At 43.2% G+C, this 15,452-nt stretch overlaps 1 protein-coding gene across 2 annotated transcripts in view; it reads left to right on the forward strand.

Annotated features, from left to right (window-relative positions):
* Positions 1 to 10,993, forward strand: part of mta2 (metastasis associated 1 family, member 2) — a 47,589-nt gene extending 36,596 nt beyond the window's left edge. For both annotated transcript variants that reach the window (XM_036146107.1, XM_036146108.1), the window contains exons 9-18: positions 3,791 to 3,979; positions 4,070 to 4,144; positions 4,248 to 4,306; positions 4,388 to 4,488; positions 7,399 to 7,538; positions 7,633 to 7,861; positions 7,950 to 8,039; positions 8,666 to 8,784; positions 8,865 to 9,007; positions 10,163 to 10,993. In XM_036146107.1, the coding sequence (XP_036002000.1) occupies positions 3,791 to 3,979; positions 4,070 to 4,144; positions 4,248 to 4,306; positions 4,388 to 4,488; positions 7,399 to 7,538; positions 7,633 to 7,861; positions 7,950 to 8,039; positions 8,666 to 8,784; positions 8,865 to 9,007; positions 10,163 to 10,316 (1,299 nt within the window). In that variant the 3' untranslated portion in view covers positions 10,317 to 10,993. The remainder of the gene's footprint in view (positions 1 to 3,790; positions 3,980 to 4,069; positions 4,145 to 4,247; positions 4,307 to 4,387; positions 4,489 to 7,398; positions 7,539 to 7,632; positions 7,862 to 7,949; positions 8,040 to 8,665; positions 8,785 to 8,864; positions 9,008 to 10,162) is intronic.
* Positions 10,994 to 15,452: the final 4,459 nt, after the last annotated feature.

Here is a 15,452-nt window from a genome sequence, read left to right on the forward strand (position 1 = left end):
CTGTTATATTTCATGGCATGGCCAATTAAAAGTTATCAAAATGGTGAGTTTTTGAGCATGCTGAAGGGGCGTGAGCAGGGGTCAAAGTTCACCTACTCGCCATGAAAAACAAAACTGTTATATTTCATACACAAAAACTCACAAAGCCACCAAACTTTCAGTAGTTGATCACCACTAGGTCTCCTACAATATCCAAAGGGCAAATGATGACATTTCTTAGGCCACGCCCCCTGACAACAGGAAGTGTCATGTTTTATTGTTAACAGTCGCTATGTTACCCCTCTGAGCTAATCAACATGAAACTGTGTCCACAGACAGAAGACATGTTGCTGTGTTGTAGATTGCAGGCCCAACTGGATTCCATGTAGCAGTGCGGCGTGGCGGTGTGGCGAAGTCACCTGAAACACCGCTGCCATATGTCCAGACTTCCATAGGATATTGACAAATTTAATAAAAAGTAACTTAAAATTACCTTAAAAGGACAACATTTTTAAAAGTCAAAAGGCTTATTTAATGCTTTGAGAACATCTCTTCTATTCGGCTACAAAATCAACCAAAACAGGATGATCTTTTAAGCTATAAGACCATTTTTAAGATGTCAATACATAGATTTTAAGATGGTGGGTCGCCACTGCCTCCGGTGGCCAAATGCATCGCTGCATCAACTGATCTACACCAGTTTAATCTCATCATGGCAAAATTATTTTTTCTCTTCATGTGTGGCCCTAATACTCCATCGTAAGAACACCGCTGTCGTTACCGCGGGTCCTGGGGGGAATTTTTTTAATAATGCTCACGCATAGATGTGTAATACTTCTCATTGCAATTCAGACAGGCGCAGACTGCACCGTGCAGTTCATTTTAAAGAGGCAGTTTTGGCGCATATTCCGATAGAAATGGGCTGCGGGGAGCCTAAGTGTGTTGTCGTGGGCGTGTTTACCCGCTGCAGGTAACCGCTGTGAAACAATCAGAAAGATTTCCTTGATTAATAACATCTTTATGGAGCGCTGGACTTATTGTTACTATGTGCTGCTTTACCAGTTCTCTCTCTCTCGCTCGCTCGCTCGTCATCGGACAAAAATCAAACTGCTTCGTGTTTGTATTTGAAATTTTGCGTCAGACTCAGATTTAGAAGTGTTGTTACGACGTTTGAGCTGTAACTGCAACTGTTATATATATCTTGTAACTTTACTGAATTTTCAGCTTAAGAAGATTGGGTTTGACAGACAACACCAAGACAGGACAGCACAATAGTTTTCTTGAAGTATAATTTTGGAGAAGTAGAAACAAGTATTAATTTCAAAAGGTAGGTAAAAGAGGAAAAAGGTTTTTACAAAATCTTAAAATGTTGGATAGTTGTTATTTCCATCTTGCTGTGAAAATTGGTGAAATATTATCATTTTTAATGCTCAGATATAAAATTGCAAGGTAATTACTAAAATTGCCGTTTTCTTGAAAATATTTTTTGGCATGCCATACTTTATATTTATAGGTAGCCTAGATGTGCATAATAAAAGAGTGGAACTAAAAGCTGGTCTAAAATTTTTATGGAGCTTTAACTTGCTAAGAGTAATAACGTTAGATGATTATATCCTTAAAATGAGATAACGGTCTCATAAAATGTGATAGTTTACTTGGTCTAAAGAGATGATTCAATTCAATGTTATTTATATAGCGCCAATTCATGAAATATATCATCTCAAGGCACTTTACAAAGTCAAAATCAATCAGATTATACAGATTGGGTCAGATTATACACATTGGTCAAAAAAATTCCTATACAAGGGAACCAGTTCATTGCATCAAAGTCTTGACAAGTAGCATTCTCTCTTGAAGAAGCGTAGAGCCACAGGGAGAGTCATCTACATTCTCCATGGCTTTGCAGCAATCCTACCTACTTAACAAGCATGAAGCAACAGCGGGAAAAAAACTCCCCATTAACGTGATAGAAAAACCTCCAGCAGAACCAGGCTCAGTATGAACGGTCATCTGCCTCGACAGACTGGGGGTTACAGAAGACAGAGCAGAGACACAACAAGAGAGACAAAAAAGCACAGAAGTTCTACATTAGATGGTAGTAGCGGGTGATCTGTCTTCCCTGGATGATGCCACAGCTAACAGAAAGCCGGACCAGGTGTACCTACTATGAAGAAAAAAACAAAAATCAAAAAGTTAAAAGCTGAAATGACAACAGTCATTCAAAATTGAAGAACAATAGATCCTGATGTCCTGCAGTAGCCTAAACGTATAGCAGCATAACTATAGAGGTAGCTCAGGGTAACATGAGCCACTCTAACTATAAGCTTTTTAAAAAAGGAAAGTCCAAAGAGCCAGCTTCTAGTGGAGAAGATCAAGTATCTTGGGGTCTTGTTCATGAATGAGGGGAAGATGGAGCGGGAGATCGACAGGCGGATTGGTGCAGCATCTGCTGTGAAGCGGGCGCTGTACCGGTTCGTTGTGGTGAAGAGAGAGCTGAGCCAAAAGGCGAAGCTCTCGATTTACCGGTCGATCTACGTTCCTACCTTCATCTATGGTCACGAGCTTTGGGTCGTGACCGAAAGAACGAGATCCTGGATACAAGATCCCGAAATGAGTTTTCTCCATAGTGTGTGTGAGCTCTCCCTTAGAGATAAGGTGAGGAGCTCAGTCATCCGGGGAGGACTCAGAGTAGAGCCACTGCTTCTTCACGCCCAGAGGAGCCAGTTGAGGTGGCTCGGGCATCTGGTCAGGATGCCTCCTGGACGCCTCCCTGGTGAGGTGTTCCGGGCACGTCCCACCGGGAGGAGGCCCAGGGGAAGCCCCAGGACACGCTGGAGGGACTATGTCTCTCGGCTGGCCTGGGAACGCCTTGGGGTTCCTCCTGAGGAGCTGGCCCAAGTGGCTGGGGAGAGGGACGTCTGGGCCTCCTTTATAAAGCTGCTACCCCCGCGATATTGCTAAAGTGTTCCTTTGGCAATAGTCCAATTGCTAAAGTGTTACTTTAACATTACTTTTGGGTGTGTATCCACCAATTTAGATGTTAAACTTTCATAAAAGCTGTCTTAATGCAAGAAACAAAACCATTAGACACATGAAATAGCAAGTAACTTTAAAAAACTAAAATGGTTTTGTTAACTTTTCACATTAAGCTGGATTAACAGCTAGTAAGATACCTTTGATTAAATTGGTATACTAATGTTTAAACCAGGGGTGTCAAAGCTACGGCCCGCGGGCCGAATTTGGCCCGCCGAACGATTTAGTCCGGTCCGGTGGCCAAATGCATTATCATTATTCAACGGCTGTATCTCCTCGCTGCATCGAGCGATCTGCACCAGATTTTTTGTGAGTCGTGGGGGAGCGCTGCCGAACACGTTCGTGTGAATCGCCCAGTGGACGGGCGGGCAAAATGCGTGACAGCATCTGCGGTGGCGGGCGGCCAGCGCCGCGCAAATCCTAGCTGTGGCCAATAGGCCAGAGCGGCGCTTTGCTGCGAGGGCCGCTCATCACCGCTTGCGGTTTTAATTTATGTTACTTTTTTTTTTCAAATGGTCATTTTGGGGTGTCAGGTGTAAATTTCTCAGTGAACAATTGAATTAAATAATTTCTGGAATGAGGCTGAAACTTGAATAGTGAATGCAGATGTATAGTGCAGCTAGAAAGTATTTAGTCTTTCTTTCCACATTTATTCTGCACGCAGTATTGCTCATTGAGTCTTAAATATAGAAAAGGGTAATTTGCAACAGACAGCCATTGTAATCATGGATGGAGTGTTTTACACCCTGTCCTGTCCTGTCCTCCTCTCCCCTGTTAGTTCCATGCTATGGACACGTTGCAGAAGAACAGCTATGACCTGGCCAAAGCCATGTCCACCCTGGTTCCTCAGGGCGGCCCAGTGCTGTGTCGGGACGAGATGGAGGAGTGGAGCGCCTCGGAGGCCATGCTGTTTGAGGAGGCTCTGGAGAAATACGGCAAAGACTTCAATGACATCCGTCAGGACTTTGTGAGCTCTCCTTTTATCAGCCGTGCTGCAGAGTTGATGCAACAGGCAGTAATGTTTTAATCAAACATCTTCTTCGTTCTTTGCCACCAGCTGCCCTGGAAATCTCTGGCCAGTGTGGTCCAGTTCTACTATATGTGGAAGACTACTGACCGCTACATTCAACAGGTCTGTCTGCAAAAAACCACACAACAAAACAAGGCTTGAAGTGACACAGTTTTTCTCCATGACAGTAACAAGCTTTTTGCCAACCATAAATGTTTTTTCTCAGAAACGACTAAAGGCCGCAGAGGCAGACAGCAAGCTCAAACAGGTGTACATTCCCACCTAGTGAGTATCAGCAGCTCTACAGAGTGTCTGCTTCCAGCGTAAGCATCTTTAAAATAACTCCATATGCTCTCTGTTCCTCAGTACCAAACCCAACCCTAATCAGATCATGATGCCAGGCAGCAAGCCCGGCCTGAATGGAGCGGCAGGCTTCCAGAAAGGACTGAGCTGTGAGAGCTGTCACAGTAAGTGCTGACAACAAACCTCCCTCCTATGATCTATCCTGATCTGAATGGAGATGTTGAGTAGATCCTTGTAGCATTCAGTGCCTCGAAAACGTTTTCACATCCACTAAACCTTTTCATTGTGTCACATTACAACTACAAACTTTATCTGGATTTTATATAATAGACCAACAGAAAGTAGTGGATGACTGTGAAGGGTAAGGCAGGTCTACTATCTATACACAAGGTAATCCCTGGTGACAGAAAATAATAAAGCATAGAAGCATTGCATAAAAGCAATGATTGTTTTAAACAGTTCATCAGTTAATTCAATTCAGTTTTATTTATATAGCACCCATTCACAACACACGTCATCTCAAGGCACTGTACTAAGTCAAGTTCAATCAAAGCATCCAGACAGATTGGTCAAAAAGTTTTTTATCTAAGGAAACCCAGCAGATTGCATCAAGTCTTGACAAGTAGCATTCACTCCTCCTGAAAGAGCGTAGAGCCACAGGGAGAGTCGTCTGCATTGTTGATGGCTTTGCAGCAATCCCTCATACTGAGCAAGCATGAAGCGACAGTGGAGAGGAAAACTCCCCTTCAACAGGAAGAAATCTCCAGCAGAACCAGGCTCAGTGTGAACGGCCATCTGATAATTGGAACGTTTCGGATGCAGCCAACAGGTATTTACAAGGTCATGAATAGAAGCTGAAAGGGGATATCTGAGGATCTCAGCTATGGTTCTAGCAGTTCTGATTGCAGGGATTACTGCTTTAAATAACAAACAGAAACTAAAAGGATGACATGATTTCTCTCATTTTTAACAGATAAAAATGAGAACATTGTTGTGTGCCTTCAGTGCTTCCTAGTCAACACATTGTAGAAGCACAAGTGTGTTTGGGTGTGTCTCTACCAGCTGTACACATGTAGAAACTGAGCTTGAGCTATCTTGGAAAGAAATGTCATATTGGATGGCAAGCATCTGTGAACAATCAGATATGTACAAATATTTGTGAAAGTTGTGACAAGAATAGGAGTTGTCTTACTATCTGCTTTGGGTTGATAGACAACGTAGACCCCAGATGATAAAAAGTCTGTCCTGCTGCTGGAAAAACAAAAACTATTTTTTTTTTTATATAATTAAAGCAATACTGTGTAAGTTTTGATCCAGGTATTAGCTCAATTTGAGATGTTAAAGGATTTTTCAGGTTAGAATTCGGTACTTGGTGGGTATCAATGCTCCACACGGGCTGCCCTTCTCAAAAACTCACCTATGTAACTTGAGAGGGTTGGATCCGTCACTGAATGGGTCATGTGACCTAGAGCGCCGCTTTAAGGCAGTCTGACCTCCCCTTAAAGCTAGGGTTGTTTATTTTTCACAGTGGCGCAGTGGGTAGCGCTGTTGCCTTGCAGCAAGAAGGTCCTGGGTTCAAGTACACCCCCGGGTCTTTCTGCATGGAGTTTGTATGTTCTCCCTGTGCATGCGTGCGTTCTCTCCGGGTACTCTGGCTTCCTCCCACAGACCAAAAACATGACTGTTAGGTTAATTGGCTTCTCCAAATTGTCCTTAGGTGTGAATGGTTGTTTGTTCTGTCTGTCTCTGTGTTGCCCTGCGACAGACTGGCGACCTGTCCAGGGTGTACCCCGCCTCTCACCCAGTGACAGCTGGAGATAGGCACCAGCAACCCCCTCGACCCCATGAGAGATTAAGCGGTTTGGAAAATGGATGGATGTTTATTTTTCCGGAAGTTTCCCCAAGTCCCTTTTTGAATAACTGCCTGTGCGCAAGACTGTCTAACCTTGCTCATCCGCACGCGTGAAAAAAAATCTCCCAAATCCACTCTGGTCTTATTTCTTTCTACTGGTCCTTCCTCTTCTTCTGATAAACATGAACACGGTTCGCTTCATGCGACTCTCAGCCGTGATCAAAGTCTATAGTGAGAGCAGTGGAGCTACAATGCACTACTAACCTAGCCGCTAAGCTAACCAGATACATAAACACTATGAGTGCGCAGCCAGCAAGTGTAAACTAGCAAAGAACATTTGAGCTCGTCATAATGATTGGCAAGTGGGACAACCAATAGATAAGGTGATACCCTTTGAACTTCGGACAAAGGGGCATGGGTTGGTTAGTTTTTACAGGCCTGCAGCTCCCACAGAAAACAATTGTTTAACCTCCATTTTCTAAATACATAATGTATTAAATATTTTCAGGATGGAAGGACCATTATACCCAGTATTACAAAAAGGCTTTCTGAACAGGATTGCCAACTATAGCTTTAAACACCAGCGCTAACCTTACATGCTACTACTTTTCTGTTGTTATTATGACAAAATACGGTAAATATAGTTCACAATCCTGCATGTCACTCTTCTCCTTTGTTGAACTTCCTGCAGCTTTTCATGATCAGATGATTGAGCCTGTGGTCTGCTCCCCCTCCCTCTCCCTCTCCCCCTGGCTCTCCCTCGTCCAGAACAGCTGCAGTTAGACTCAGATTAAATTAGAAACAATGGATCTTAATTTACCAATGAGGAGGCTTTATCAAGCACTATATGTCGCACTGGATTTTATTTATGTATCAGAGAAAAGGGGCCCAATACAAGCGCAGACTGCATTCTTCAGGTCGGATATTGAAAACTGGTTGATATTTAGTTCTTCGTAAACAATCCACTACTTTCTGCCGGTCTATCACATGGAATCTCCATAATAAAAATTTGTAGATTTAATGTGACGAAATGTGGAATAGTTCCAGCTCTAACGAAACTTTGGCAAGGCACTGCTGATGTGAAATGAGATTTTTTATGAAACACTGGGCTTAATTGCTGTGGTTTTCATAAAGCTGCTGGAAGCTTTCCCACTACTGTGCTTTTCTCATCAACGTATTGGTGAAGTATTGGCCTCTAACCTGTAACTCCTGCCTCATCCAGCGGCCCAGTCTCCTCAGTGGTATGCCTGGGGACCCCCAAACATGCAATGCAGACTATGTGCTTCTTGTTGGATCTACTGGAAGAAATATGGAGGTCTAAAGACCCCCACTCAGCTAGAAGGAGCAGCTAGAGCCGGCTCTGTAAGTGAGCTATTCACGCACATTGTTCTGGTAACGTCCTCGGACGCATCTTGCATCTTCGTCTCCATTTGTCTGCTTTCCACCTTCTGTGTAGGAGCCAGGCCCCCGCGCTCACATGACCCGCCAGGAGGTCCAGGGCTTGTCGCCGTTCACTCGCAACGAGGGCCGAGCCAAGCTGCTGGCCAAGAACCGCCAGACTTTCATCCTGCAGACCACCAAGCTTACTCGCATTGCACGGAGGGTGTGTGAGGACATCCTGCAGCCACGACGCGCAGCACGCAGACCCTACGCCTCCATCAACGCCAATGCCGTCAAGGCTGAGTGTACGAAAACACACTTCAGCAGACTGATGAATGAGTGCCTTCTGAGAAAGATCATGTTTCAGCTGAATGTCTGCGTCTATTTCCTCAGGTATGATCAGGCTGCCCAAAGCCACCAAATCTCCTATAAAGAGCAAGGTGATACCTCGACAGTCTCTGGCCACTATAGTGAAGGATTTAGGTGAGTCATGGTATCAGGAAAAAAGTATTCATTTACTTTGAAACAAAAGTTGAGGTTGGTATGTTTAGCTTATTCATATTTCCAGGTTGTGCCACTAAAGACAGAGAATGTGCCCGGTCCCACATTTAAAGCAGTTTCCTTTCTAATATCACGGTTGACACTTCTCTGTTAGCTAAAAACACACACTGCAAAAACTAAAAATAAGTTAAAAAAAAAAATTGAAATCAGTGTGTTTGTCCTTGATTTGAGCAGGTAAATATTTGCCAATAGAATGAGTATTTTTACCCCTAAAATAGGATAATTAGATATACTTCACTTGAAATAAGATGATGGAGATGAATTCCTATTTTAAGTGCAAAAATCTTAGTCCATTGGCAAATAATCTAATTTACCTGTTCAAATCCAGGAAAAATACACTCATTTCAAGAAAATAATGCAAAAATAATTTCTTATTTTGAGTTGTATTTTTGCAGTGCATCGTGTTCTGGTGCAGGCTTTGCAACGAGTACTTTGAAACCTTATGGTTCTGTAGAATCCCCTCTCATTGGCTTGTTTTTGAACCCTGCGGTGTGCTGGATGTTCTGGCTGTTTGGCCTCATCAGGGCTTCTGCTCGCTCTTTCCACAGCCATCTCAGCTCCTCTGAAACTGAAGGCATCCAGAGGTCCTCCAACACCCATCAACAGGAACCAGGCCAGCCAGCCTCGAGTAGCCCAAAGCCTGCTGGGAAAGAGAGGCTTTGATGTGGTCAGTGTTTCTCACACACCGCATGTAATGTGGTGTTGCCTTAGCTTGGTGTGCTTACTTCTTCTTCTGGTGGTTGACAGGCCGCGGGGGTGCCCTACCCGGCCAATGGGAGGCCGTACACATCAGGCATGAGAACCACCTCCCAGTCAGTCATCAAGCGGCAGAAGGTCAGCCAGGGAGAAGCTCCCAATCCTGTGGTGTTCGTGGCCACAAAGGACACCAGGTAAACGTCACCTGTACCGCCACCAGACTCTTTTCAGACCCTTTATGAATCCATGATCCCGCCAGCTGATTAGTATCATAATCACTGTCCGGCCTAGGGTCATATTTGTTGTAACGATCTGTTCACAGCATTGAAATAACTTATTTCTTATTACAGTAGCATATTCTTCTGCTGAAAATGTGATTGGAGTTCATTTATGTAGTGGAGAAAATCTCATGTTAAGAAAGAAAATATTGTGATTGTAGGACCCATATTTATCTTGTCACTAATAGTAAAGGAGGTTAAAAAAGAGCTGCGGTTCTTTAGCAGTGAAGCTTTTTTCGTTTTGAGATGTGTTCAAAGTTTGTTAAAAATTCTCCTGACTATTGGATGGAAACATTACTACTGATAAGATAAGATAGTCTTTATTGATCTCACAATGGAGAAATTCACTCGTCACATCGGCTCATACAGAAGGTGCAGAGTAGGGAAGGTGCATTCAGTTATATACAGTGAATCTTCATATATACAATGGATCAAAAAGAATACCAAAAAATACAAAAAAGGAAATAGGAATCGGCATATATAGTAGTGCCCGCATGGTAGTGGAACCACCATGCGGGTCCATGGCGTGTTTCCCCGGGGCCAACCACTCGTCACAAAGGCTGATTGGCAAAGAGATGAGTGTTCTCCTCGATGCTGCTCCAAGCAGTGAGAAAATGAGGGTGATAAACCTGGGCAGCTCGTCTTTATACAGTCAGCCCCCTGCAGTGAGAGGCAGTCCACTGGGGGCCCCTTAAAGGTTTCACATTTCAGTGGCTTTAAACTTTAGTCTGATTTAGCCCTCATGGTAATTGCACAACACCCGGCGATGAAACAAACTCAAATGAGACTTTTTCTAAAATGCACCATATGAGATTGTGCTGCTGCAAAAATAAACTGGCCTTATCGTAAGGTTTTTCACACGTTCATATCCATTGTGCTAAATATTCAGGCCACCACAGTAGGTTAAAGTATAGATGTTCATATATGTCTGAGCTTAAAGGAGGCTCAGCTAGGAGGTTTTATTCAGATTATACCATACTTAGGTTGACTGATGTTGATTTTTGTATGTCAGATTATTAATAAGCAGGACACCCACCATAAATAGGTTGATAAATGCTCTTGTTCCATCAGGGCTCTGAGGAAACACCTCACCCAGTCCGAGATGCGCAGGGCAGCACGGAAACCTCACCTCATGGTCCGGATCAAGCTGCCACCCCCACCCCGCTCTCTGGCCATGCCGCTTCTTCCCTCAAGCACCAGCGAGCCCATTGTGCTGGAAGACTGAAGCCTGATGGGGGTTATTTTAACGGGACATGGGGTTGGGGAGGGAACAGTTGAGGGTTTATGCTCTGGCTCTGACTTCCAGGCAGCAAACATTGCCATAAAGTACTCTGATCTTTCCTGTTTTCTTTAGTTTCTTGTTTACTTGTTTTCCTCCCTAAAGTTGTCTTGTTCAGCGCTCACACACACACACACACTCACACACACTCTCACACACACACAGATGACAGAATATTTTTGGTTATTTAATAAAAGCAGATCCACATCACCATGCTGTCACTCACAGGGTTTGTAGTGTTTTTATCGCAGATCCTGGATTATTAAATAGCCCTTTTAATAGCAACTGTTTTTAAACGTATAATTTAAATTCTGGTATTTCTCACCCCAAAACAATGATGATGAAGCACACTTTGGTTTTCTTCTGCATCTGGTCTGTTTTTGTAAATAGATTTCCCTCTCCCATTCAGCCTGCTGCGGAGTGCAGTGGGAGGAGCAGGTGACTGGACTGGTTTAGGAGACGTGTCCTTAGAGTGATCAGAGTCTGGTCCATCTGTCATCGTTCTGGTTTGATCTGAGAGGCGCCTACAGCTCCCTCTGTGGCTCAAGCTAGAAGCCATCATAAAGGGTTTAAGCTGAACGAAAGTTAGGTTGCAAATAGAAATAAATTATAACCAAACTCTGTGTCGGCCATCAATATTTAAGCAAGCAAAGACTTTTAATTCTTCCATTTTACCGGAACAGGAGGAAAGTGGTAAAATGGTAAATGGCCTGTACTTGTATAGCGCTTTATCGAGTCCTGAGGAACCTAAAGCGCTTTACACTACAGTCAGTCATTCACACCCTGACGGTGGTGAGCTACATCGTAGCCACAGCTGCCCTGTGGCAGACTGACAGAGGCGGGGCTGCCAGATAATCGGCGCCACCGCTAGCAGGTAAAGATGGCTGACTGAGACGGTCAGCCGTCCACCCGTGGCTCCTGTGCCACTGTCACCCTGACACTGGTCCAAGCTAGCCTGGATTAATCTTTTTCTGTTTGGTTACTAAATCTGGTATCAAGGTAGATATTTATGAGCAACAAAACCTTCCAGCTGGACCTTTATGAAGATTGACAGGAAGGCAGCAGTCTGATAAATCACGCCTCCTCCTGTAATTACAGCGCCTGAAAAGCTCTCTGTCGACCAGGCAGCCTGTAGAAAGGGCCGGGGCTCATCTGTGGCTGCGTGACCTGCCGTATTGTTAGCATGCCGTTAGCTGTGAAGTTAATGGCTGAAGGTGTGCAAGAGATCCGAAACGAGACAGAAGTTCACCCGCACCAAACCATCACTGTTAACACCCCCCCACACACATATTTCTGACCGCCTGCCATCGGATTGAAGAATGAATGGTTTTATGCAACCTGTCACCTAAAAAGATTAAGCAGCAATAAAAAATGAACTGAGGAGATTTTATTTTTGTCTTATTTTCAGAATGTTGACCAGGAGGTTCTTCACGTGGCTTTAACTCTCTTCTGTACAACTGTCTGAACAGAAGCCAGGTTTCTGATTGCTGTTGATTACCGCCTCCCTTTGCATCGTTGACTTTGTTCCCCCAGTTTGTTTTATTAGAAGGGCGAGCACACATAAAGCCATGTAAATCTAAAAAAAAAAGGCTCCTTTTTCAAAAATGAAACGGAAACTGTGCAGCTGTGCTTCGTAATCATGGAGATCACATGGCACAGACGTGTTCCTTTGAACAGGTTGGGGAGGGGTGACATTCAGGAGGGACTGGGGGCTGATTTTTGTAAAAGAAGAGACTAACATGCCACAATAAGTTTTTTTTTTTTTAAGTTTTTTTTATCTGTCTGTATCCTTAAACGTATCTTGTTAAGAAAAATAAAGATTTCCTTTTTCTTTGTGTTCAGACCTGGTTTAATCACAGCTGTTTTCATTTTTCTGCCTTATTTCGTAAAACTTAACTATTGTCATAAATTTCGCCTTATTTTTAAAGGCAGCCTTCAGGGTTGCCCCAAAAACTAGGGGAGAATGTTGGAAACCAGGTCATGCCTAGTTTGAGGTAGCAGAATTTTTATTGTGAAAATACTAAATAGGCGCAATTATGTACATAAGGGATGATTGAAGAAGCAATATTTGAAAGTGAGTGTTCTGAGGACCAGTACAAGGTTCCTGCAGATTGGATGTTCCTGATGTTGCTCACTGTTTCTGCTGCTACCTTTAGAAGGTCCCACAGTGGATTGAAACGACTGCCTCTGAATTTTCTGCTTTCTCCTTCATCTCCAAACCCTTCAGAAGATCTAGGTAGCGTCCTGTTTAGCTTGCTGCGCCCACCTGCACCTAATGCTCCAGTCTTGGTCTAGCTCCGGGGTTAGCAACCTTCAATTCAATTCAGTTTTACTTATATAGCGCCAATTCATGACACACGTAATCTCAAGGCACTTTACAAAGTCAAATTCAATCAAATTATACAGATTGGTCAAAAAGTTTCCTCTCTAAGGAAACCCAGCAGGTTGCATCAAGTCTCTCCAAGCAGCATTCACTCCTCCTGAAAGAGCGTAGAGCCACAGTGGACAGTCGTCTGCATTCTCCTTGGCTTGCAGCAATCCCTCATACTAAGCAAGCATGAAGTGACAGTGGAGAGGAAAACTCCCGTTTAACGGGAAGGAAAAACCTCCGGCAGGACCAGGCTCAGTATGAATGGTCATCTGCCTCGACCGACTGGGGGTTACAGAAGACAGAGCAGAGACACAACAAGAGAGACAAAAAAGCACAAAGCACACATTGATCCAGGAATCCTTTGTATGTTACATTTACATTTCAAAAATACATTTTTACCCTGGCTAGTATTGAAATAAAGTTGTCATTGATAAAATCGATCTACTCAAAACCTACACGATCTTTCAAAATCCCTATTAAGTTTTAGAATTACCTACTGTATTAACATGGACTGTAATGTTGCCTTGCAGCAATAAGGTCCTGGGTTTAACCTGTGCCTGGGGGTGTCTACCTGGAGTTTGTGTGTTCTCCCTGTGCATGCGTGGGTTCTCTCCGGGTACTCTGGCTTCCTCCTACAGTCCAAAAACATGAATTCACTGGTTGCTCTAAATTGCCCATAGGTGTGTGTGCATGGTTTTTATGGACTGGCATAAAGAAAAGAAAACAAAAACATAAAACATTTTCTTGTTAGGAACATACATGTAGGTAGATTTTTAAAGTAGATGTTTTGCACCACAATCATAAAAATAAATGTAATAAACTGAATAAACATTCATAGTATCATAAATCATAATGTGAAATTTTATGCAGATATTGCGTTCAGAAAGAGGTTTAGCTAAATCCACCAGGGCATTTTATGCCTTTCTAAAAGTACTGCTTCTATTATTTGAGGCTAAGTTATCAGGAGCCACTGTGGAGGGCTGGAGGAGCCACATCTGGCTCTAGCGCTGCACATTGCAGACCTCTGTGTCAGCTGGTTGAGGCCAGGTAGTTAAACCCAATCACCTTCAATACCTTCACTCCTGAAGTAGCTTAAATGCAGTAGCCATTTTGCCAGTGCTGCCCAACATCCAGTCATCTATATCTTAGACTTTATTTTCCTCAGGATGCTCAATAGGCCCCAGTATTCTGGAACCGTCTCCTTTAGACCAGTAAAACAAATGAAATCATTGCAGCATGTTGGTAAAATGGCAACCCTTTATATCCGCAGTAAAGCATGGCGGTGGATGGTTGATGGTTCAGGCTCTAGCACCATGCAGTCATTGAGTGAAATGCAAACTCATCTGCCCTCAAAAGAACTCAATATGAAGTCAACTGTGAGCTGAAGCGTGACCTAAATTCTGTCCAGTGAGGTTGCAATGGTCCACTCAGAGTTCAGATGTAGCAGAACCATGAGAGAACAGTGCCTCAACAAACTTAAGGCAAGTTTCAAGGACGAAGTTCAAAGCCAAAGTTCCTTCACAATAAATGCAAGTTTGTAGAGTTACTAACTTGCTGCACTCTTTTGGATTTGATTGGCTGAACATCAATCACCAAAGGCAACATTAGTGGTTTGATCCTCTATAAAACCAGGTAAACTCCCACAGTACCTTCTATCCGCTCTACCTACTATTTACTTTGCTCACAGCAGTTGCTTTTACAAACATTCATATTAGGAATATCATAAAGGATGCAGCAAAGGAGGAATGTCAGCGTTAATGTGTAGCCCATGTTGACATCTAGAGAACAACACCCACATCTGTGTGGTGTTTCTGATTCTGGAATCAACATTCCCTATATAACTGGCTGATGGACCCCAGTCTGTCCAGGGCTGCGTACTGAGCTCAATGCTCTTCACAGATGGACAATAGAGAGGGTACTGATCAGCTGCATCTCTGTCTGGTTTCGGTTCTGCTCTTCCTCTGACTGTAAATGTGTAGAGAGACTTTCTGGTTAAATAACGGTAGATAAATAAATATGACATATAAATCCTGACTGATCCAATAAGTAGTTGAAATGTAGGAATGGGTAGCACGGTGAGAGAATGAGGATCTCAGACATCTATGAGGAGCTCTGAGTGGAGCAATCGCTTCTCACATTAAAAAGTTGATGATCTACATGCATCTTCTGAGGGCTTTCCCTGAATTCTATAATCTGGAGTTTTCAACGACATCTCACAGGGGGGGGGGGGGGGGGGGGTGGAGGAGACTCTGGGGTGACCCAGAAGACATTCTACATGACAATGGAATGAGAACTTTTTTATTACATTACATTAAATTAATTAAATTAAATTACTCTTTAACCACATTATTCAGACTTACTTCACGAATATGAGGCTTGTTTTGGTTATGTAAACTATTTTCTAAATTGTCTTGTTGTAAAACAAACTTTTTCAGATTCCACTCAATAAGTTATAATTCATCAGGAGGCTCTGTTTTCTCAGTTGAGATCATTTAAATAATTTAAGAGAAACCAATATGAGTGGGTTGGGTGCTCTGTTTGATGCCAAAAATAATTTTAAAACAATTTCTCAAATCAACCAATATGTTATTCTAACATGGCCAAAGACCAACAATCAGAAAAGATGCTTCAATTGGATTGGTCCATCATAAAGACAGTGTATGGATGTGATTGGCTGCTAGACTCTAGCACACCTGATATCCATATGGCAT

The sequence above is a fragment of the Fundulus heteroclitus genome, chromosome 14, assembly GCF_011125445.2.
Source record: "Fundulus heteroclitus isolate FHET01 chromosome 14, MU-UCD_Fhet_4.1, whole genome shotgun sequence".
Taxonomy (NCBI): domain Eukaryota; kingdom Metazoa; phylum Chordata; class Actinopteri; order Cyprinodontiformes; family Fundulidae; genus Fundulus; species Fundulus heteroclitus.